Source organism: Sordaria macrospora, chromosome 6 (assembly GCF_033870435.1).
Source record: "Sordaria macrospora chromosome 6, complete sequence".
Taxonomy (NCBI): domain Eukaryota; kingdom Fungi; phylum Ascomycota; class Sordariomycetes; order Sordariales; family Sordariaceae; genus Sordaria; species Sordaria macrospora.
The window spans coordinates 1,591,850-1,615,478 of NC_089376.1; the positions used below are offsets into that span (position 1 = coordinate 1,591,850).

The 23,629-nt window shown below is 51.2% G+C and overlaps 4 protein-coding genes and 1 non-coding gene across 5 annotated transcripts; 3 read left to right on the top strand and 2 right to left on the bottom strand.

Annotated features, from left to right (window-relative positions):
- Nucleotides 1-4,397: 4,397 nt before the first annotated feature.
- SMAC4_06094 (uncharacterized protein) lies at nucleotides 4,398-6,206 on the top strand. The gene is made up of 3 exons (XM_003349351.2): nucleotides 4,398-4,459; nucleotides 4,525-4,693; nucleotides 4,750-6,206. The coding sequence occupies exons 1-3, from the start codon at nucleotides 4,422-4,424 to the stop codon at nucleotides 5,923-5,925; spliced, it is 1,383 nt and encodes a 460-aa protein (XP_003349399.1). The 5' UTR covers nucleotides 4,398-4,421; the 3' UTR covers nucleotides 5,926-6,206.
- Nucleotides 6,207-8,295: 2,089 nt separating this feature from the next.
- Nucleotides 8,296-9,270, top strand: SMAC4_06095 (uncharacterized protein). Its single transcript, XM_003349352.2, has one exon. It carries the CDS (start codon nucleotides 8,422-8,424, stop codon nucleotides 9,046-9,048), a length of 627 nt encoding a protein of 208 aa, XP_003349400.1. The 5' UTR covers nucleotides 8,296-8,421; the 3' UTR covers nucleotides 9,049-9,270.
- Nucleotides 9,271-9,368: 98 nt separating this feature from the next.
- SMAC4_06096 (uncharacterized protein) lies at nucleotides 9,369-10,691 on the bottom strand (the record flags this gene model as incomplete). Its single annotated transcript, XM_066090389.1, has 2 exons — nucleotides 9,369-10,253; nucleotides 10,320-10,691. The coding sequence occupies 2 exons, from the start codon at nucleotides 10,689-10,691 to the stop codon at nucleotides 9,369-9,371; spliced, it is 1,257 nt and encodes a 418-aa protein (XP_065947457.1).
- An 845-nt stretch (nucleotides 10,692-11,536) lies between these two features.
- On the bottom strand, nucleotides 11,537-11,610 carry SMAC4_13956. Its single transcript has one exon. It is a non-coding gene; the product is annotated as a tRNA-Val (tRNA).
- Nucleotides 11,611-13,219: 1,609 nt separating this feature from the next.
- On the top strand, nucleotides 13,220-23,620 carry SMAC4_06097 (uncharacterized protein). Its single transcript, XM_066090390.1, has 3 exons — nucleotides 13,220-17,377; nucleotides 17,432-18,579; nucleotides 18,632-23,620. Exons 1-3 carry the CDS (start codon nucleotides 14,405-14,407, stop codon nucleotides 23,445-23,447), a joined length of 8,937 nt encoding a protein of 2,978 aa, XP_065947458.1. The 5' UTR covers nucleotides 13,220-14,404; the 3' UTR covers nucleotides 23,448-23,620.
- The last annotated feature ends 9 nt before the right edge of the window (nucleotides 23,621-23,629 follow it).

Sequence of the window (23,629 nt, forward strand, 5' to 3'; positions counted from 1 at the left end):
GATACTCTTGTCGGCACTTAGTCGAGCACAGCTCCTAAGAATGCAATGACAATTGAGGACCATGTATGCAAATCGAAGAGTACCAAAATACCACGTATCAGCCCATTGGAAAATGTCCAACTTAGCGGGAAGTTGCATTTTCAGGTAGTGCTATATAAGCCGTCGCGTTGTGATAAATTCTCCGCGACATTATCGCCCTCGGAAATGGGGCCGGGGCTGGGGTCTTATCTTGAAGATTATCGAAAGATAACTTCACTTTAAGGGGAGGTAGTGTCACAGGTTGACATTGGCTATATAGTGTGCATTCCGAGTTTTGCCTTGCAAGCAGAACAACGTCCTATATTTTGTAGGTTTGGCCGTCTGAGCATATGCACCCTAGCTTGTTATGATAATATAGTAAAATTTGGTAATATATAAAAGAATAATATTATAGTATTAAATTGAATAGTAATAATAGTTCTTTCTTAAATTTATTCATTTTACAATCATTATCAAACTTAATATTACTTTTATAATATTTCGACTGATTTATTTCTTTACCAACTCTAATACTTAATACTATTGTACTAGCGAATAATTAAAAGCCTTCGTCCGCAATAGTACTAACTACGCACTACAATTAGAAAGTAATTATAAATTCACTATATTAAATAATACTTTCTTCACTAACGATACTAGTAATGGAAAAAGCAGTAAAAAGTTCGCAATATACTTATTTAGTAATATCATTAAGTAATAGGCTAATAAATTAAATATTATTACTACCTCTACAATCGGAGTTGAATTATTATTCCTATTCTAAAGTACTAAAAAAAGTATATGAATGAAGCGCTTACTTAATATACTTATTATAATTCTCAAAATCGATACTATGCCTATAAATTATAATAATGAATAAACAACCCAACTCATTACGAAAAAGAATGCCAAATCCTAAACTAAACTAAGTATATTAATATTTTTAATCCCTAATCATATAAAGAACAATAGCAAAGTATTTTTAACGTCTATTACGTATCTACAATTTCAATAGTAGTAAATTGCTTAATTAAATAGTTATCTACTAATAAGTACAACATTTTTATAAACTAATTAAACCTTCAAAACATTAGGGAAATTAAGAAAAAATTAGTTAGACTGCTACTGCGAATGGAAGCGAACTGATTAATTGTAAAACTCTATGAGGAAAACTAGAAGAAATTGTGATGGCAGCCTTGCAGTTGTGCCTCTCGACTGCTATTATAACTATATAAGACCACTTGAGCGACTAAATTGCCAGCTTTGGTTACTTATATCCTTTTTGGAACATAGCCTAGTAATGTAGTGGTCTGCCAATGCCGTGAGAAGAATAATAGTAATTATAATAATGAAAAAGGAAATAAATATTATTATAAGTATAGAACTACCTTTTTATATAACTATTGAAAGAACTTTCATAATATAAAGAGCTTCTCTTTAATTTCTGTTATAAAGAAAAAAAAGTATAAAAAGAATAATCTTAATAAGATTCTATCATAGCACTACTTGTTATGTCTACAACACCTCGGCGCATCGGCTGTAAGGGGTACAGCATAGTTGACACAGATGCTGGCCAAAAGAATTGATAAGGTTCTACAAAGAGAGAAGGAGAGAAAAGGACACCCTCTGGGCAGTTTGGCTGGCTGTTCTAAAGAAGAGACGTGCGCGCGCACAGGCCAATGTTGCCTGCTGCGAGAGTAGATCACTTGCCTGGCAAGATTGCCAAGCATTTCAGCCGCGGTGTTATGAACTTAAGCGAGTTACACGGGCCAACCAAGCTATTAAAATACAACAGCTACAGAACGGTGCAATCATAGAAGCCAGTAGGGCGCAGAACCAAAAGGGCTCACACCCCATGAGGGCTCACATCGTGAGCCAGGGCCACAAGATGAGCTAACACCATCAGTGAGCCACTACTATCAGATAGACTTATGGGCTCAGAAGAGCATCACAAAATAGATATCTCGCAGAGGGCGAGGAGGTATAAAGGGACGATTGGAGAACTCAGATTGTCAGATAGTTCAACAGTAGTCAATAGACTATTATCACCGAGACCAGTATTACGAGTATACTTGTTGTGAACCCTTTGGCTTCACCGAACGACTCTGATAGTTACTACCTTCAGCTATCTCATTTAGGCAGATCAGACTGCCGTTCGTCACACGCGGGCACTAGCCCCATGACATTGGCACCGTTATCCCAGCGTTTCAGCCATGTCTCTACCTACATTCATGTACATAGCCCAAGAGCAGAGTTTTCGCTGCTCTCTTTTGATCTTGCTTCCTTCGTACAATATTACATCTTCTTCAAGCCCTTCCTAATTAGCATCGTAACAGATTCGAACTTGTAGCTTTTAAGTATATATTTAAAAAATAATCCACTGATTATAGTTTTAAATATAATTTAAAAATAATTAACACTATTTAATAAGGTTAAACCTTAACGCTTTAAATACTAAGCTACAAAATCTATTATTATCAAAAGATATACTTATGGAACTTTTATATTAATAGTAATTAACAATAGGCAACACTTTCCAAATAATCATCAAAGCAATATTAAAAATAATAAGAAAGTATAAATACCTTCTTTTATTGCCAGCTTTCTAATAACATTATCTAATACAATTAGGAGAGATATTAAAAATAAGAGTTTACTAAGGCACTAATGCAACCTATCTTATATAATCTAGTAGATCGATTGCTCAGACAATAACCCAGATTTCTAGTACAGCAGTTACTACGCACAGATCTCTACACAACACATAGACTTCTTACCACATCGATTTGACCCCTGCACGTACTCTATTCTACATTCCTTTGTGTTCCCCTTGTTCCCCACGTTGAACCCTGACACCTTGTGAACGCCCAGGCCCCAGGGACGTCCAATGCCGACCCAAGCAATAACCCTTGCACTATTGACCAGCCTCCTGTGGCTTGAGGAGGATAACGTGGCTGGTACATCCAATCATCTGGCTGCCTCGTCTACTGACCGCTACGTGATGTCAATCGACCCCTCCTCGATCTGCGTCTACTGGCCCGTTACAGTCCGCCAGCGCCTATGTGCCAGCTGTCGAAGAAGGGGTCCTCGGTACCTGCCCCTGATCTTCTCTGACAACCCTGAGAAGCCCCCTAGCAACCCTGGCAGCCCAACCCTGACAACGACAGCCAAGCCTGTGACAACCCTGATGAAGCTGATGCGTTGTTTCTTCTCTGCCCCGCCAAAAATAAGACAATCCGCCCACTGAAGGAGAACCCAAGCAAAGTGCTACAGTGGGCGAGCAGTCGGCAGTTTTGTCGCTGCGGTTTCTGTTTGTTGCATTTTCCGTGCCTGGCGCCGCATCCATTGGATCGCATTGAACTGAACCACAACATACATAATCTCGAACAACATTCATTGATCACCAAACTGGCAAACACCAAGACTTCGATCCCATACCAGTATCCGTCGGATTGCCCTCAATTTGCTTTCTGTCTCGTCGCGAACTACTCGAGTCACAAGCGAGAGCACCATCTTCCTCGACTAGACTCGACTCTAGCATTTTCTCTCCAAGAGCCCAAAGAGAGAAAAGAGAGACCAACCAAAAAGGCCACCAACGCAGAGACGCAGGGCACCTCAGCTTTGAGCTAGAGAAACCGACAACTAAGTCTACTTAGGGACAAGGGGTCCACTTTTAGGCGAACTCCTCACCGTTTGGGTTTGGATTTGGGATCTGGGTCCGGGATCAAAGAGAGGAGAGCAAAGAAGAGAAAGACAGTAGAGGCCGGGACAACTGGCACATGCAACCAGGGACCACATACAAGTCAACAACAACACAGCAACACGGCAACCCGACCATCACAACAACAACGCCGCCGCCGCTTACCTCACCAGGCTCACTTACTACTCACGTTGCATATTATCATACCTTGAAGCACACCAAGGAGAAGGAAGCTCTCCCCGCCCGTCGACCTCCCTCCCTCCCGCGCCCAGACACTTAGCAAGTAGAGAGGTAGCAGCATTGGAGTGCCCGTGTGCCGACCAGCAGCAAGCTCTCTGCCATCCCCAATCCCGCTACCTGACCGAAAGGAACCGGGCCTCCACCGAGATGGAGTATAAAGTCCTGATCTGCCAAACAATTCCGTCACACTAGAGGCTTCGCGATCAAGAATCCCCCGCCCCGCAAACAAGTCAACAAACGTACACACAACAACTACTGTACCTACCCTTCGGGCGACGCGGCAGGTGGGCCACGACACGGACACGGACACGGACAAGTAGTAGTCCTGGCGAACGAACCGAGACCGACACCGATCCCGACCCCACGACAAACCAAAAACACCATATTCTACTACCCGGCCACAAGACACGCCGCCCCCCCCCCCCCCTTTAGCTGACCCGCCCTCCTTGGCTGGCAACCCACTATGTCCCAAATATTGACCTCTCGGCAGGCCGATGAGCTGTAGGTGGCTACTTATACTCAAGTCGAGACAATGGCTAACTTGTTGTTGTCCGCCACTTCCACAGACACCGAGCCCTCATCGCATACCTAACTGCCGCCAACCTCCCCAACACCGCCGCCGCTCTCCGAGAAGAACTGAACCTAGGCGAAGATGTCTTTGATCCGGCTACGGCAAAGAAGTACGAGGGCCTACTAGAAAAGAAATGGACCAGTGTAGTCCGACTTCAGAAAAAGGTGCGCATCCCCGTCGTCCCCTTGTTCGACCGCCAAATAACTTCACCCCTTACCAGTCGCTTACCCCCCTGGTCACGCAGATTATGGACCTCGAGTCGCGAAATCATATCCTACAGTCAGAGCTCGACAATGCGACGCCTACATCGCGACAGAACAAAGACCCCGTCGCCTGGCTACCCCGAGCACCTCCCCGACACACGCTTCAATCACACAGAGATCCCATAACCTGTGTAGCATTCCACCCTGTTTTCTCGTCTCTAGCCTCCGGATCAGAGGATCAGACCATCAAGATCTGGGATTGGGAACTGGGCGAGCTGGAAAGGACGATCAAGGGCCACACAAAAGCCGTCCTCGACGTCGACTATGGCGGCCCCCGCGGAAACACGTTGCTAGCTTCATGCAGCTCAGATCTAACCATCAAGCTTTGGGACCCCCTAGATTCGTATAAAAACATTCGAACTCTTCCTGGCCACGATCACAGCGTTAGCGCCGTACGGTTCATCCCTGGGTCTGGCAACCTCCTGGTTAGCGCCAGTCGCGACAAGACGCTAAGGATATGGGACGTTAGCACAGGATACTGCGTCAAGACATTGCGCGGCCACGCCGAATGGGTGCGCGACGTGTGCCCATCGTTCGACGGGAAATATATACTCTCCACCAGCGACGATTACACAAGCAGGCTGTGGGATGTGACGGTAACAAACCCGGAGCCGAGGGTGACCCTGATCGGCCACGAACATGTCGTCCTATGTTGCGCCATTGCACCTCCAGCCGCATACCAGAACCTTGCCGCCATGGCCGGTATCAAGAAACCGCCCGCGACGAGCTCTGCCGAGTTCATGGCCACGGGCTCTCGAGACAAGTCGATCCGGTTATGGGATGCGCGCGGGACATGCATCAAAACCTTGGCTGGTCACGACAACTGGGTGCGAGGGTTGGTGTTCCATCCTGGAGGGAAATACCTCTTGTCCGTATCCGACGACAAGACGCTTCGGTGCTGGGATCTTACACAAGAAGGCAAATGCGTCAAGACGATCGGGGATGCGCATGGCCACTTTGTCCAGTGCATCAGATGGGCCCCGTCGGTTATCAAGGATGTGTCAGTGAACGGAGACAATGGGGAACCAAACGGCACGCCAAAGAAGGGAGCGGCTGTCACCCCAGATTCCCAGATCCGCTGCGTTATTGCGACAGGAAGCGTCGACTTGAACGTCAGAATCTTTGCCAACTGATGCATACCCCTGGCATAAGAGCGGCTATGAGCAGGACGTCTCAGGCAGGGAGAGCCCCTTCTCACTGGAGCAAAGAGCCAAGTTCTTGCTAAGCGCACCCTTGCTGATATCCACCACTACCCGAGGAGCTATTTCTTGGACGGCTGGCCGTGGTGCTAGCTACTATAGCAGTTGCCCCGAAGAACAACACCTTGTTGTTGTCTTGGTGGCGGGCCTTTGCTACACGCACGCACGCACCACAGCCCCTTGGGTGAGACTCAAAGAAGCAAACAAAAAAAGGAAAAAGGAGACTTCTCGGCGGGCACCTCACGGACTACCCACCCACCTACTTGAGCAAAAGCAGGGAGGTTGGGTGACGGGCGACCATTTTGCATTGTCTTCCCGTGAGACCCATCAAATGATAACGTTGCTGCCTGATGGATGATGACTGATGAGAGATCTTTTTTTTAGAAAGCAAAGAAAGATGATAAAGAGATACAGTAGAGAGGAAAGGAACGGAACGGGAAACGAAAGAGGGTTTGTAGATATGAACAGAATTCACAATAGATACCCCAATTTTTGGACGACTTAGACTTGGGTGCCGGTTTTCGTCATACTACGTTCTATATGTCATTGGGTGGAAGTGGCTATTTTGGGTTGTTGACCTCTTTTCCCTCTTTTTGCCCGCCATTTGAGCCCCAAAATCCAACGCCGTGCTAACGCACTGACTAGACACTCCTTTCTAACAGCCATGGTCGTCATTCTTTGCACTTGTTCACTTCCAGCAATCTCACTGTCGACATGCCATCATCACCTCTTCTGCCCCCTCTCACTTCTCGATGTCTGTTCGTCCCTCACTGCCCCCACGGGGAAGCAACTCGAAGTTACCCGATGTCCCTTCCCTTGTCCTTCATATGATTTTAACCCCACCGCTTGTGCCACCCAAAGTGCATTTCGGTTGTACGATTTACCTAATACCGATCTCCTTCTGTGAGGTAAGTACGCCGACGCAAGATGTTGCAATTGCACATGCATGTCTTACTCGGTCAGGGTCAGGGTGCGGATGAGGGTGTGTTGCGGCTGAACCTCAGATGGCATCAGGAACTGAATGCGATAGTTTACAGGTCAACAAGTCACTATTGTGATGAATGCTTCCCAACATCTATTGGACTCTAGTAAGTAGCAGTCTGCACCATGACTTTGTGGGAAACCCAATCCAGTCAAGTTGTGATTCCATCATTTCTCTCTTTCAGGCTGTCCTTCCTCGGGCCGGGCCCTTGCACATTTCACGAACCTCAAACTCACGAACCCCTCTCGCCCCCTCATTCCACAACGTTCCTTCTTCCTTCCTTCTGCAAGTAGGCGTAGGCGCCTCGCCAGTCGCCACTCCCGTCTTTTGTGCGCCTATGTGTGTCATGTTTAGCGAGCAAAGAAGCAGCAACCCTCTACACAGTACTTTGGCGAGGCGCCTCCCGCTCCCCACGAACGACACGATCCTGCCCTTGGCCGCGCCTACCTGATCGACACGACTAAGGGACGGGGTTTGGCGGCCCGACGGGAGGATCTGCTACCCGTACACTAGGCAATCGAGGAAATTTACTCCGAGTCCGATCGATCGACCATTATCGAGTCTTGCACTCAGGAGAAGAACCCCTACGCAACGCAACTTACCTCTAGGTAGGTAGTATCGCCGAGCCATGTCCTCATCCGTCAACTACTACAGCTGCGAAAGCACAAAACAGGAAGGACTACCACCATTGCACCATTCCACCAATATTTTACGTAGTTTGTATTTCTGTAGATCCTTCGCCAGAGCAAGTTTCCCTTGCAACAAGGACCAATCGATCTAGGGGGATGAGGGGGTAGGGGGAGGGAGGGGACACAAGCGGCTCTGCCAAAACTTACGTCCTACGACGACAAAGTATGGTGGTTCACCGTGATGTTCGGTTAGGCGTGAACACCACCTCCACCCACTTCTACCACCGCCCCCCACGGAGGGGAATCCGTTCGCCATCGCATCGTTTATGGCCGGTCAATATGCAAGTTGCCGGATCTAGAGTACGAGGGATACGAGATGCCAACGGACTGTGATGTTTGGAAGTCTTGGAGAGTTCGCTGTGTGATGTGTGAGAGGGAGGGAGAAAGAGTGTGAGAGGGGGAGAAAGAGTGTGAGAGGGGGAGAAAGAGTGAGACACCAGTCATCGTTGAGGAGGCCAAGGGGCACTGGGGAGTAGGACACAGCATGGCACAAGTTTCGATGACCGCGGAGGATGGCCCGGTTGTCAGTCTCGACCGATACCTTAGGTAGCTTGGGGATTCTCAACGGACGAAAACCATAAGTATCTCCTCCTCCTCCTCCCCGTTCCTAGCCTCGATCCTCTTCTTCAGCATCATCTTCACCTTCATCACACACAGCAGCCCAAGAACACACAAGACACTTGACACTCGACACTCAACTTACCAAAACCCCTCACATCTTATCCAAACCCACCACCAACCACCAACCCAACCCCAAAAATGGCTCCCTCAGTCGACCCCACCACCGCCGTCTTCTACCAAAAGAAAGACTACGAAGGCACCGGCGACGTCTACCCTCTCGGGCAAGACGTTTCCGTGCCCGGTTCTCTCAACGACAAGTACCTGTCGGTAGCCATCGGCGCCTCCACCAAGGTGATTGCCTGGCAGCACTACAACGAGTCCGGGATCTACCAAGAATGGACCTCCTCGCAGTCCGACATCTCCTCCATCGACGGCTTATCCCGCTTCCGCGTGGTAGACGATGACACGCGCGCCATTTCCTTCCTGTTCAAGGACGCCACGGGCGGCGAGGACAGGCAGTATAGTCTCAAGGTTGACGCAAGGGATGTCGGCGCTGTGACGCTTTATAGTACCACCGGAGAAGATCAGTATGGCCTTGTGGGCATTCTGCCCGCGGGAGGACCGCCGGTTACGACGGCGGTGTATGTCAGGGATGAACGCTCGGGGGTGTATATCGCTACGGGCTCGGTGTTTTTCAAGTGGAATGAGGAGACGAAGGAGGTGGATGTGGTGGAGAATGAGAATTGGCCGAAGCAGTTGAGCCAGAAGAGGACGGGGAATAGTAGCTTTGAGGTTACGTTGGTTGATAACAAGCCTTCGGAGTGAGGAGGGGCAGGACGAGGATAGGGACAAGGACGGGGAGGACGGGGGAGATAGCTGGAGGGCTGAGGGCTGAGGGCTGAGGACATGTGTAGGACACTGTTATGATGACGAGGTTTTTTGCATGGATGGATGGAAGTCAGCCCGAGATTCAGATCTAGCCAGGTCCCTGATGGATGGACAATCCAGTTTGGTACCTATTAGGTATGCAATGCTAAGTCACTCATTTACATTTGCAAAAAAAAGCCCCAATAAAATCAACTCAAAAAGTCAAAAAGACAATACAGAAGGAGAACGCCCCCTCCCTAGTCCCTACCGTACGGTACCTAAAAATCCTCCAACGCCGAATCCACCAAATGCGTCCTCTCGTTCCTCGTAACCGGATACCTATCCTCCCCATACGTCCCATTCAGCGTCACCGCCCCTACCACCTCCCCGTTCTCCAGCCGAATATGCGTCCTGATAACAAATTCCTCGAGCTCCTCTTGATGAACGACAATTTGTCTCGACCCGCGGATCCAGCTGCCGTAACCTCCGTAGCCGGTGCGTTGGCCGAAGCAGAGGTTGACTCCCCTCTTTTGTCCCTGTCCATTTCCTTCCCCTTCTCCTTCTTCTTCTTGTTGTTGTTCTTCGTTCCCAGGGGCAGTAATAACAGCCTGGTCCATGTCCCGTTTAACCTGGGCACCGGGAATTTTCCCATCCCACTTATAACACCAACTATTCCCATGATCGTGTCCCGAAAACAGCGCCATCATTCCGTGACTAGCAGCAGCGATGGCTTGCATGAATGGGATGTATTGGTCGCCGTAGTCACAACCCTCCTTCTCCTCCACCTCCTTTGCCTCTCCATTATGTTCCTCCCCATCATCATCACTACTAGCACCCTTACACCACTCCTGTCCCTGCGGCGAAAGCGGCACATTATCATTAATCCCCGGCTGCCGACTCGCGTCTACTCCCCCTTTCGATCGTTGAAAAGCCAGTGATGCGGCGGTGGGTATGTGCACGAAGCCTATGGACAGGATCACTTTTTCGTTGGCAGTGAGGGAGGGGGCGTTGATGGAAGCCCTGGTGGTCTTGAACCAGCCGACTACGGAGTGGTGGACCCAGTTTTGCTCGCCGAGAGGTTGCCCCGTGACAGGGTAGTGGGATTGGTAGGCGCGGCCGCCGCGGGAGTCGAAGAACCAGAGGATTAAGGAGGGTGTATCGCACTCGCTCGATGGTTGAGGGTTCGAAATTGGGTTGAGGTTCAGGTTCAAGTTAAGGTTGTTTCACGCCCGTTGATACCATGCCGGTGATGATTCCTGTTGGTCTTGTAGTTGTCGGTTCATGTTCCGGCCCCCGCACTCCGCAGGATAAACAGGCAGATAATAATTACTGATACCCGCCTCGGGATGATCAACCATCCTCCCCGTCCTACTGCCCAACCACTTCCTCTCCTCCTCCCACAGCGCCGTCCTGGACAGGTTAAAGTCCGTATCATGATTCCCGTACGTGCTCGCCCAGGTCATTCCCCTCCGCACCATGGGCTCCACGATCTGGTCGACGTAGCGGGTGCTGTTTTCCCGGTAGGTGTTTTCTCCGGAAATCAAATCGCCGTTCAGCACGACAAGGTCGGTGGAAGCTTCGGCGTCAAGGACGGTGTTCATCACCCGCGCTGTGGCAGAGTCTTGGAAGGCACCCCATTCTTCCCAGGCATTTTTGCCAAAGTGTAGGTCCTCGAAGACGGATATCTGAAAGGTGCCGTCCTTGGGGGAGAAGGTGAGCGGTGGGGGTTCTGCTAGGTCTACTAGGTTTCTCCTGTAGACGTGGCTTTGGCTTTGACTTTGACCACGAGTCTGGTGACGGTCGGGCAGCGCGAGGAGGAAAAGTGTTACGGTTACGGTGGCAGCGGCAGTAAAGGATGATCCGACCAAAAACTTTTGCCAGAATTTGGAGCGGCGGTTGTGATGTTCGATAGTAATTCGATGGCTGGAATGATGAGGTAGTTCGTTCGAGAAATGTTAAGGATCTTTGCGATCTTGGTGGTGATGTGGAAGAGGCATCTTGTTTTTTTTCGTTAGCAGTAAACGAGGATGTAAAATCATGGAATTCGAAGACCTCCGAGTTCAGTCTGCCATCAGGTGGAAAAGCTGGGCATCAAACTTTAAATATGTTGTGCGATAATACCTATGGCTCCTTAATCGATTATCATCAAGGAGTGGGAGTGGTAAAACAAAAAGTGGAAATGAAGACGAACGAAGCGGTCAATATTGAAATCGTTTGCTAAATACGAGATGATCTATCAAATTGCTCGTTGCCCGGTTTAGAAATTCCTCCCACTGATCAGCCGAGGTGGCTGCAAATCCATGGGTGCATACATGATGATGCATCTTGAACTGGCATAAAAATCACCAGTCTGCAGTTGTGGGCGTTTTCATATGTTTTGGAAAATCAATGTAAGATGCAAGACGGCAAAAAAAAAGGAAATCGGACCAAAAAAAAAGTTTTCTTGTGATCCGACTGAGGCTCGATCTCAGGACCTTCAGTGTGTTAGACTGACGTGATAACCAACTACACCATCGGACCAATGGAAATTGTTGAAATAACGGTTTTTAGGATGGGATCATATTGCCTCAAGCACACGTGCGTTTGCAAGTGGAAAGTTCTTCCATCTTTCTGTCCCTTTCTTTGCTCTGCAAGCGATGGACTCGACCGACTCGACCGGCGTGGAAGTGGGGATGGATATGCATGAGACAAATTTAGGGGTCCATTCAGGGGTCCAGGGGCGTTTGGTAGTGGAGCTCTGTCTGTTTCTCGCTTCGGTTACGGCGCTTCAGGGGACAAGGACTCCCCGGCCGGGGATGATGCTTCCTGCTTTTCCTTCTCCTCCGTGCCCGGAACGGTGAGCGTGTCTTCCGAGCCCACGACGCTCCGTTGACCCGGGGTCCAGAGCGGTGCTGAGCGGGATGAGCCGTGGATCGGCACTCGTTTGCTAACGCTGGATTGATTTGTCTCAAAGCCGTCTGTCTGTCAGCCACTTGGTCGGCACTTGATAGCACCAAGGAGAAATTGAACGTGTGTGACTGTGGCTTGACCGAGCCCCAAGGATTTGTCTTGCGAGAGACAGTGAGTCAATGGCTAAGCAATGAGGATGTTGGAGTGTGCTATGTCCTGGATATCGGACGGAATTGAGGACGGGGACGGATAAAGCCAGGCAGAGGCCCACTTGGTCAGGGTCGCACATGGGAGCCTTCAAGGGGTATCTATCGGTAAACAACTCCGAGTAGGTGTGATGACGGGATGCGAGGAATGAGACACCAATACGCGAGACGATATTACTTGCATTAGTTGCCGTGACTGACATTCTTGTTGGCCAACAAGCGCGGGACCAACAGTTTCCAACTGGCAGATTCGACAAAGCCAGTGGTGGTAGTTGTTGGTGAACCAAGGCTGACCAGACTTTTTCGGAAAGATCAAAGGCCGAGAGCCCATAGAGTGGTGTTTGCTCAGTCACACAGCATCCCGTGCCAACTTGATAAGCTGCGGCGGGGCCGACAAGCCGCCGACGGATGGTTTAGCGAGGATTATAGGACTATATGAATGGGAGACAGGGCACCGGGAGACCCGGGATGTGAATGGATGTACAAGACATTGCTGGACGGCAGGAAGTGTGGCTCTTGTGCAACGGCTTGATGGAAAAATGTCAGCAACGGTTCGAAATATGCCCAACCCGTGAATCTTTTGCACTATGTCTTTCCTTGAGCTGATAATGCCCTGGTAATTCCAAGCTGTAGAACTGCTGAAAAGTGAGGCGTCTCTGGAAGATTATGATGCTAGAACGACAACACTGCCGCAATACTGGAAGCCGGCCCAAGTGTTGGTTATTTGAAGTGTCATTGAATGCAACCATCCGTGATATAAATAAGGCTGGAACGATGCCCATCAGCCGTGTGTGTGTGCTGCGGTAATGGATGAGTACATAGGCAGTGAGCTGCTCAGCCTCCCTGCATGTCTGATACTGGCCAAAGTGATGTTGATGGTAGTTCAGTATTGCAATACTGGATATTTTTCCAAGGACGTTCTCTTTCGTGTTATTTCAAGTGGGAATGGAAACATGGCCCATTCAAGCCCCGGCTCGCTCTCTCTTCTGCCCGATTCCATATTGGCCCGCTCAGGTGCCGCCCGCGGACTTACAAGAACGTGCTTACAGGGCAAAGCATCACCGGTTTCTTGGGGTACCTAGTCGATATAAACCAAATGATTGTTCATCATAGGGAGGGCCATGACTTGGTGATTGTCTTGGATGGTGTTGCTTTGGGGATGGATTGACATTGCCAAGTAAAAATCAAGTTACAGTTGTTTGTTCACTGTAAGATTGGCGGGGCATCTCGCTGAAATAAAAAAGCCATTGATCTTGCCCCTCTCTGGTCTAGCTTAGGGCGCTGCCAGTTGATCGGCACAGGGTCCCAGCTGTGAGCACGGCAAAGCGGATCCGAGGTCAGCTGTCTGTGTAACCTCATTGGCTGCCCCTGGGAGTTGCACTAACAATTCTCCATGTCACGCTTTCTTCACCATCCAACCCACACTTTGACACGCACCGGTTCGTCTCCCGATTGCCGATGGACCCCCGACCCCCGACTCTTTCAAACTGTCCGTCAAGCCTCCCGTCAGGACTCGAAACCTTCGACACCCTCGACACCTCCACCAACGTCACAAACACCAATCACCCACCACTTTGGGCTCCTGTTGCGCCTCCTTGTGATTCCCACCGTCCCCGAGTATCGTGGAGTATCGTGGACCATTACAGCAATGGCATGCTAGGCATGGATTTGTCTGCCTGCAACCCTGCGGCTGTGGTTGATTGATTGTTCGAGTGCTACATGTTGGCGTCGATCCCCCCCCCTCTCTCTTAGGTTTCTCCAAGACTCTCTCTCCTCTGTCATCCCATCTTCCTCGCTTCTTCCCTTTTGCCGGGCCATGTCGTGTTTGCTCCCGACAACACACTCCTGTTTCACGTCGACGACATCGGACAATTTAATATCACCAAGTGGAATGATCTCGCGTCACCCAAAAGCCTTGAAGCCTTGCCTTTGTGGACGAATCAACAGCCAATACTGAGCGATGCCGACTAGCGCCTGACATCATTTCTCGACCTCTCCCATCTTCTCCAAACAACCAACAGCACTTCGACTTCTTCGCGCTCGTCTTTCGTTTCCTTAGCAAAACAAGTGCTAATGGTACCCGGGGTACTGTTACCTTACCTTACCTTCTACTATCCTCCATTTCGTTGTTGTTGAGGTTCCGTTATTCCTCATTCATGATACCCCTCCCCCTTGTTGTACTCTTAGTTTAATATCTCCTTCCTTCTTCCCCTCTCGCCATGCAAGACCCTTCGACGCAAAAGGTCCCCATCCCGCGCATAGACACGACTTCGACCTGGGCACAAACCGAGGAGGAAGCGGCCAACAACAGGCTATTGTCAGTCATTGCGCAGGTCCTCGACATCCCCAGAGAAAACATCCAGCTCCATGAATCCTTCAGGGATTTGGGCGGTGACGACAGGTCCGCCGTGGCCTTGAAGGCGGAATTGTTGGAGGCTGGCATCGACATTAAAGTTTCCGATATCCTTCGCTGCCCGACTCTCGCCGAACTCCAGACTTGTATCATACCCAAGTACGAATACCCCAATATCCGCAACCCGCCCAACAACATCGAAGCTATCATGGTCCCCGTCGAACCCCTCGAGATACATAGGCCTGCGCGCCTGTCCGTCACCCGCGATGCGAATGCGATTGCGACAAAACACTCGCGCACTTCGAGCCAGGCCAGCTCCGGCTCGCAAGCTCTACATACGACAGAAATCGAAAAGGCATTGGGGAATCAAAAGGAAATATCAAGGATAGCAACAGTGCGACCAAAGGCTGGAATACTCGAAGGGAAACTCGTTGCCCTGTTCACGCTCTCCACCACGCAGTCATCCCGAGCCAGTTCATCCGATGTTAGCCTGATATCCCAGTCCAACTCCATCTTCGCCGGCACCCAGGTCACTTTTCTCCGCGAGGTCGCCAAGTCCCTTCTGCCGTCCACCAGTTTACCCGATATCTGGATCGTCTTGGAAAGCATGCCCCTCACGGAATCCGGCCATGTAGATACCCGACGATTGCGAACTTGGGTTCAGAACATGAACCAACAGCTCTACTATCAGGTGTCCAATCTTCAATCCCAGGTGCCCTTGGAGGAGCCGAAAACGACCATGGAACGCTCGTTACAGAGGCTGGTAAGCAAAGTGCTGGCTCTCTCCCAAGTTCAGATCGGCGTCAACCTTTCCTTCTGCCAGCTAGGCGGTGATGAGACGACTGCCATGGAACTAGTTTCCCGCTGCAAGAACGAAACAATCTACATCAATCCCTTGGAGGTGCTTGGATCAAATACCCTTTCGGAACTGGCCGCCATTGCCGAATCCAGAGGTATCCAGGAGAACCAATGGGAGGAAGAAACTCGCGACTACTTCGACCTGTCTCCGATGCAGCATCTGTACTTCGAATCTTCTATGGGAGGAGACCTGAACCGTAGATCTGCCGGCGATGGGAGTTACCGCTTCAACCTCAGTCTTTTTCTCCGATTCAAGAAGGACGCCTGTTTTGAGGACGTCGCGGCCGCTCTGGAAGCTGTTGTCGCCCACCATCCAATGCTTCGATCGCGCTACAATCGGGGACCTGGGGGTTGGATGCAGCTTATTTTGCCTGATGTGGCAGGATCCTACAACCTCCGCCGCCACTCGATATCCTCTGATCGCGAACTTGACACCATTATCGGCCAAACCCAGCTCTCTATCGACATCGAGAGGGGACCAGTGTTCGCTGCCGACTACTTCACAACCCACGATGGGCAGCAATTAATCTATCTTGCCGCTCACCATCTTGCTGTCGACCTACCATCATGGCGCATCATCATTCATGATCTTGACGAGCTTTTGGATTCGGGAAGTTTCCTATCCCAGCGGTCGATGCCCTTCCACAAATGGGTCGAGCTACAAAAGTCCGATGTCCACGGGAGAGACCCAAAAGAATTCGTGCCCTTCCAGGTTCAACCTGGAGATTATACCTTTTGGGGTCTGCGAGAAATCCCCAATGCGTACGGCGACACCAAAGACATTAGCTTCGCTCTCAGCTCGGAGCTGACGTCAATCCTGCAAAGCTCTTGCAATCAAGTATTCAAGACTGACACCGTCGACATCTACCTCGCTGCGCTTATGTTGTCGTTTGCACAAACATTCCCCGATCGGTCTGTGCCAGTGGTTTGGAATCAAGAGCACGGTAGGGACATGTGGAGGTCTGATATTGACATTTCCGAGACAGTAGGATGGTTTACAGCTCTGTGCCCGATAGCCCAAAAGGTAGACGGTATAGACGACTTCATCGAAGTTCTCCGGCATCTCAAAGACACGCGGCGGTCAATACCAGCTCATGGATCCAAATATTTCGCGTCACGGTTCTACAACAACGCTGGGCCCGACACCTTGCGCCCGGACTGGCCGTTCGAGGTCATGTTCACCTACGCGGGCTCGCTGCAACAGCTAGAGCGCACCAACGGCGTGATGGAGCAGTTACCTCTTGTAAGCCGATCATTCGACTCCCCAACTTCGGATATTGGGTCGAAAGTGGGCCGCGTGGCTTTGTTCGAAATCAGTGCCATGTTGGACAAAGGTATCGCCAAGGTGTCGTTCACATATAGCAAGTTCTGCAAAGACCAGACTCGCATTGCACAGTGGGCCCATAACTATGAGCACCTGCTTCTCGAGGCGATTGGCAGGCTGAGATATCACCCTCATGAGCTAACGCTTGCCGACGTTCCGCATCTCGATGTCACATATGAAGGTTTGACGCGATTTAACAAACACCGGGTAGCAGGCTTGAAGCTGGCAAGCGTGCAAGACGTCGAAACTATCTACCCGGTGACTGCCGTACACCAGGCCATCTTGATCAGTCAAGCTCAGCGACCAGATACGTGCTATCTTCATGCCATCTACGAGTTCGCATCACCACATGGCGATTCTATCGATATTGCCAGGCTATGCAACGCTTGGCAGCATGTGTGCATCCGGCATCCAGCCCTAAGGACCATCTTTACCGAGAGCGTCAGCGAGACTGGATTGTGGGATATGGTGATTCTTCGTCGGGCATCCCCGGATATGCTCTTTATCGACACAGCCCCTGCCGAGGACCCGGTGTACGAGCTCGACAACCTCCCTGACCTTAGACCGATGGATAATAAGCCGCTCCACCGCTTGACAGTTTGCAGAGCTCCGACTAGGACGTTCATCAAGCTGGATATCAGCACAGCGCTCTGTGACGTAAGTTTGCTCCCATTGTCCTGTTATGCGACTCCAAATGCTTACGAATTGTAGTCTGTCAGCATCCATCTCATTTTACACGATCTTCGAAGAGCCTACGTGACTGAAAAAGCCATTCCCGAACCTGCCCACTTTGGGTACCCTCATTATATGCAGTTTTTGAGCGGAATACGTCGTGGATCCAGCGTTGGGTACTGGCGGGAGAGGCTTGCGGACGTTGCACCATGCATGTTCCCTCGACTTACTGTGTCGCCTGACGAGCAACGCTTCGTCAACTCGTTTCTAAACCTGGAGATCACATCCTACGAGCTTTCCGGATTCACGAGATCCCACGCCACCACCGTCGATGCGATTGTCCGCCTGGCGTGGAGTCTTGTGCTGCGATGCTTCACTGGGTCGAATGCTGTGTGCTTTGGCTACCAAACAAGCGGCCGCGATGACACCGTTCCCGAGCTACAGAATGCCGTAGGCTCGTTCGCCAATATGGTGGCATGCAACTACGAACTAACGTCGTACACCCCTCTCAAGATGGCGCTGGAGGTGATCGAAGATCAACTTACAGCTAGCTTACCGCACCAACACTTTACCATGGCCGAGCTGGAACATGCTATGGGCATGAAGGGTGGCGAGCATCTGTTTAACTCATGCCTAACATTCACTGAAGAGCCTGCAGGGCTGAACAGCAAGTTCACAACAAGGACAAGCTTTGAGCTCAAGCCGCTCTCGCTGAAGCAGACATCCGACGTGGATGTACTGGTCAATACGCGGTTTGCTGGGGGTAAGCTGGTGGTCGACATTGGACAACGGGTCATGTCCGAAGAGCAGGCCCTCAACGTGGCCAATACCTTTGGAAAGGCGATTCGCACCATTCTTTCCGCGCCACACAGTTCTATCGGAACAGTCGACCTGTTCAGCGATCGTGATTATGCCCAACTGTTAGCCTGGGGCGCTGATTCGCCATCTGGTGATAACACACGGGTCGAGAGTGTTGTGCATGAACTTGTAAGCAAGCAGGCTCGCGCCCAGCCAAACTCGCAAGCCGTCTGCGCATGGGATGGTACTTTTACGTACCAGAAGTTGGATGAAGAGGCAACAGTCTTGGCCCATCATCTTGTGGATGTAGGAGTCGGACCACACTCGGTTGTGCCTGTAGTCATGGAGAAAAGTCGCCTTGCCATTGTGGCGATCCTTGCCGTGCTCAAGTAAGCTCTCCCCACCTTCGTCCTCTTCGTTTGCTAACCTATGTGCTTCCAGAGCTGGTGGTGCGTTTGTCCCCATCGATGCCTTGGAGTTAGGCTTGATCCAACCCATCTTTGAACGGCTCAACTTCTCGAGGGTCGCAGTCGCTTCGGAGCGCGCCGCTCTGGTTCTCGGGAACCTCTTCGATGATGTTGTAACCTTGAACGACGACCTGATGTTCAGCCTCCCCCGAGATCGAAGATCGCTCACCTCAATGGCTACGCCTTCCGATCCAGCCTGTATACTTTTTTCTCGCGTATCCTCAGGCGAGGCTCGCGGAGTCTCCTTCAGCCACACCGCGTTATCGACAGCACTTCTTGGCCAGGGCCCTGCAGCGAAGATTGGACCCTTGAGTCGCGTCATGCAGCTCTCTTCTTTTAACGTTGACATTTGCGTTTCGGAGATTCTCACCACACTCGCTTATGGAGGATGTGTGTGTGTGCCTGCCGTGAACGAGCGGCTCAAGGATTTTGCAGGCGCTGTCAACCGTATGCAGGTCAACTGGACTTACATGACGCCACACCTATCCCGTAAAGTCGATCCGACAAGGGTGCCGACGTTGAAGGCGGTCTGCTTCAGAACCCGGAGCTTGGACGAAGATACATACAGCGCATGGCACGGCAAAGCCAACATCATCTTAGCCTATGGACCACACGATGTCTGTCCTCTGGGTATATCTTTCCTCGAGGTCGTTGGGGCAAATCAGCTTCGCAGTGTCGGGCGCCCGTTTTGCGGCAGCTTCATGGTCGTAAATCCTGACGACCGCAAGAATCTGGTCCCTGTCGGTGCCGTCGGAGAGCTGGTAGTAGAGGGGCCAACCTTGGGTTGTCATTACCCTAACAGGGAGTCTACCTTGGGCCCTATGTCACCACTTGGACCGTCTGCGGGTAACACATCACGGTACTTCAAAACTGGACACCGTGTTAGGTATACTGACGGCGGGTTGATGGAGTTCATCTCTCAGAAACACGAGGATACTGGCAGCAAGGGAAGGCCAGTAGACACGGCGCAGATAGAGCAGTATCTTCGACGGTGCCTTGGACAGGGAGTTGATGTCCTGGTAGACAAACTGCCCTACCGAACCACGGATGACACACCAGTATTGGGCGCCTTCATCGAGTTTGGGGATAGTATCCTTGATGGCGAAGACGACCTGGCCTCATTGGGTGCCACGGCAAAGGAGCAACTGTTCATTGCTAGGCAGCTTGTCGAGATTGGGTTGCGAAGCAATGCTGCTCCGTCCGGAATCCCGTCAATCTTCATTCCGGTGAAGCATCTTCCAATCACCCCTTCACTCAAGGTCAACAAACGTCGTCTCCAGAAGATGATCAGTGGGCTATCCAAAGAGAAGCTCATCGCACTGTGTGCTGCCTCGACAGCTGACGACGCGAAGCTCCAGTCCTTTAAACCTCTTCCGCTGACAGACAGCGAGGAGCGAATGAGGGCGATCTGGGCAAAGGTCCTAGGGATAGAGGAAGCACGCATCCGTGCTTGCGACGGCTTCTTTGGTGTTGGAGGTGACCACGTGCTTGCTGCTCAACTGGTTACCGCCTGTCGGCACGAAGGCATATCAATCAACATCGCCGATGTCCTCCAAAATGTCACACTCACCGAGCTGTGCAGGACCATGTGCTCGGTCGAGCCCCTGCAAGCTGACAGCCCAGTTTCTCTGCCAATTATTAACCCTTCGCCCACTGCATCTGATCCGAATGCGGTCAAGCAAGTTCTCCTGGAGAAAGTCATTGCACCAAAGGTTGGTGTCGATGCCCACGGCATCAAAGACGCCGCCGAAGCAACCTCGACACAAATCCGACATATGGAAACCGGGATGCTCCGCGGTCGTGCAAACATCAACTATTTCACGTTCATGTTCACTGGCGCCGTCGATGCCAAAAAGCTGGAAGATGCATGCTTGACACTCGTTACCATTCATCCTATCCTTCGTACCGCCCTTGTTCCGCACAACCGAAAGGTGTACCAAGCCGTGATCAAGTCAGCTGATGTCGAGTTCAAGAGGCACACCTGCCCCACTTGGAGGTTGAACGCCGTCATGGAGAAGTCAATCCGGAAGGACCAAGCCTCGCCTGTGGCCTTCTGCTCTCCTATGACCAAGTTCATATTCATTGATGGAGGGAAGCAATCGATACTTATTCTTCGACTGTCCAAAGCCCAATATGACGACCTCTCAATGGCGCTGTTTGTCAAGGATCTCAAGAGACTGTACGACGGGACAGAGAATCCACCTCGTCGTCCGACCTACTGCGAGTTTGTCCGGTCCGTTCAGCTGGCTAACTCACAAGGGGCCGAGGAGTATTGGAAGAAACTGCTTGAAGGCAGCACAGTTACCCAGGTGGTCGAGCATTCATTGCCATACCGGGTGTCGGCCAACACCAAGACGCTACGCCATGTGATGCCACTTGGTTCCTTGTCCAGCCTTGGGATTTCTTACGAGACCATCCTGAAAAGCGCATGGGCAATGGTTCTTGCTAGTCTCTCAGCTTCTTCCGACGTGGTCTTCGGCGAGCTTGTTGACGGTCGACATGTCACACTCTCTCACAACCAGTCGGTCATGGGGGTCATGGGGCCGACAATCAATCAGATACCCGTCCGGGTACAGTTCCCCGACACGCCACTTACACCGTTGGGCCTGCTCCAGCACGTCCAGACCCAGCGGATCTCCAGCATACCGTTCGAGAATCTGGGGACACTGAATATAGTGGAGAAGTGCACACCGTGGCCGTACTGGACTCGCTTCAGCACTCTGATCCAGCACCAATACGAAGATACGGCCATTGTCCCCGCGGAACCCAAGTCGTTCCATCTCGGTACCGCCACGTGCAAGTTTACCGTTGTCGAATCCAGAGCGCAGGATGTTCCTGATTTGTTCATTAGATCAATTGCACGTGGAAACAATCGGGTCGAGTTGTCCGTTACGTTCTGTGCCGATCGCGTCCCCGAGACTTTCGCCGATGACGCTCTGCGCATGGTCTGCGCCACCATCAACCTCCTCACCAGCGTCAACATCATGCAGCCGCTGATTCCATCCGGCTACCAATATAAGGCCATGGAGAAGAGGATACCACTTCCGCTTAGAGACTTGTTGGACGCATGCACGGCGCATACCAACGCCGGTCGGTCAGATACTGTCAAGGCGTTGACAAAGGATCAAGAAAAGGGCATTCAGACTGTCGTCTCTAAAGCGTGGACTCATGTCATCAACCCCCGGGCTCTGGGCGTCCCTGAGGCGCAGGTGCACATTGCTGCCTTTTTTGATCTATGGGGTAGCCTAATCCCAGCTGCCCAACTAACAACGCAGCTGAACCGCGAACTGCCCAAGGCCGGCATCCCCGGTGTCGATGCCAGCGTCTCGGTAACGATGGAGGAGATCGTGGAGAACCCCACAATGGTCAAGCAATTCGAGCTGATAGCAGTCAAGATGAAGAACAAATCCAATGGCGCCGGCTCTTCGTCATCATCATCACCTTTGCCCAAGGGCAAGGACAAGGAGAAGGGCAAAGACACTGCCGTCGACAACAAGGCTACATCAAACGACAGTACCCGTCTTGCTCCGATCCAAGCCGCCGTCCGCAGAAAGCCCAGCATCAACCTTGCGGTAGCCAGCGTCAAGGGAACGTTCCGCCGATTCGCCTCCACGGTTGGCCGCTCGGGCTCGGAATCGTCGTCCGCCAAAATCTCATCATCGAATTCCGGCCAATCCACCACCATGGCCATCGGCATCGCGTCCGCCATGGTCGCCGAGCTCGTCTCTCCCTTTTCCCCAAACGTCGTTAGTTCCAATATCAATGCCCGCCTGGACGTTCCTGGTCGCCAGCAACAGCAACAACAGCAACAACAGCAGGAGCAGCAGCGACAACAGCAACAGTCTTCTTCCCAAGTACACCCAGGCCAACCAGCTTTCGACATGCTCGTCAACGGCCTCACCCCGATCCACGATCTCAGTCCCGTAGAGAAGGACGCAGCCGACTCGGAGTTGAATATACTCCCCTCTGACTCGGACCCCTCCTGGCGTTTACAATTACTACCGGGCGCAGCAGTCGACCTTTTCCCATCAGGAGTGAACTCTTCCTCAAGAAGAGGAACGGAACATACCATTGGCTCGTCCACGTCGACGACTACGAGCATGACGGACGGTGACGGGGGCGGCGGCGGCAGCGGCAGCGGCAGTGCAAGGAGTAGTAGTAGGTATAGTGGTGAGCAGGAGGGGATACGGCCTGCTGCTGGTGGGCAGTATGGGGGGTATGGTGGGTATGATGATCAGGTTATTACTACTGCTACTACTACTACTGCTACTACTCCTCCTGCTTTGAGGATGAGTCAGGGTCAGGGTCAGGGTGGTCATCATGGAAATGGAAATGGAAATGGAAACGGCAACGGAAACGTCCCAGCGGTGATTGACACGGCTGCTGCCAACGGATCGTGGAGGAGAAGGGATATGGATATGGAAAGCGGGGAGGCGGATGACTTGGTTAGTCCGTCGACGGCCGTTAGTCCGGGGAAGTATGGTGGTGGACGGTGGTTTTTTGGTAGTACTACTAATGGGGGTGCTAGTGGAAGTGGAAGTGGAAGTGGAAGTAGAAGTGGAAGTGTGGTGGGGGATGGGAATGGGAATGGGACAGGAAGTGGGACAGGAAGTGGAAGCGGGCTGACGGTGAGGGTGTCGCCTGTTACTACGCCGAGTAGCGCTGGAGGGGGGATGGCGGAGGCGTTGGCGCAGGGACACGGGCAGGGACATCGGGCACATAGACGAACTGCGAGTAGCGGCAGTGTGTTGACGATGAAGAAGATGGGCATGTCGAGCGTTGTCGAGTAGTGTTGGTTTGGATGGTCTTTTATGGCGGTGTGGTTCTATTTGTTTCATGCTTGCTTGTAGGTAGCGTGGTGTTTGGAGTTCTTTGTGTGTTCGGTATCAGCCCCGGATTGGACATTGCAATGCTTGTAGATGTTTGGTGCTTAATACTACAAAAACGAACCCGATGAAATCAAAAGGATTAA

Excerpts from the sequence above, each read along its gene's own strand:
- SMAC4_06094 (XM_003349351.2), top strand. The coding sequence starts at position 4,422 with ATGTCCCAAATATTGACCTCTCGGCAGGCCGATGAGCT. Across the intron at positions 4,460-4,524 it reads TCTCGGCAGGCCGATGAGCT|ACACCGAGCCCTCATCGCAT; the intron begins GTAGGTGGCTAC and ends CCACTTCCACAG. Across the intron at positions 4,694-4,749 it reads TAGTCCGACTTCAGAAAAAG|TCGCTTACCCCCCTGGTCAC; the intron begins GTGCGCATCCCC and ends ACCCCTTACCAG.
- SMAC4_06095 (XM_003349352.2), top strand. The coding sequence starts at position 8,422 with ATGGCTCCCTCAGTCGACCCCACCACCGCCGTCTTCTACCAAAAGAAA.
- SMAC4_06097 (XM_066090390.1), top strand. The coding sequence starts at position 14,405 with ATGCAAGACCCTTCGACGCAAAAGGTCCCCATCCCGCGCATAGACACG. Across the intron at positions 17,378-17,431 it reads TCAGCACAGCGCTCTGTGAC|TCTGTCAGCATCCATCTCAT; the intron begins GTAAGTTTGCTC and ends TACGAATTGTAG. Across the intron at positions 18,580-18,631 it reads GCGATCCTTGCCGTGCTCAA|AGCTGGTGGTGCGTTTGTCC; the intron begins GTAAGCTCTCCC and ends ATGTGCTTCCAG.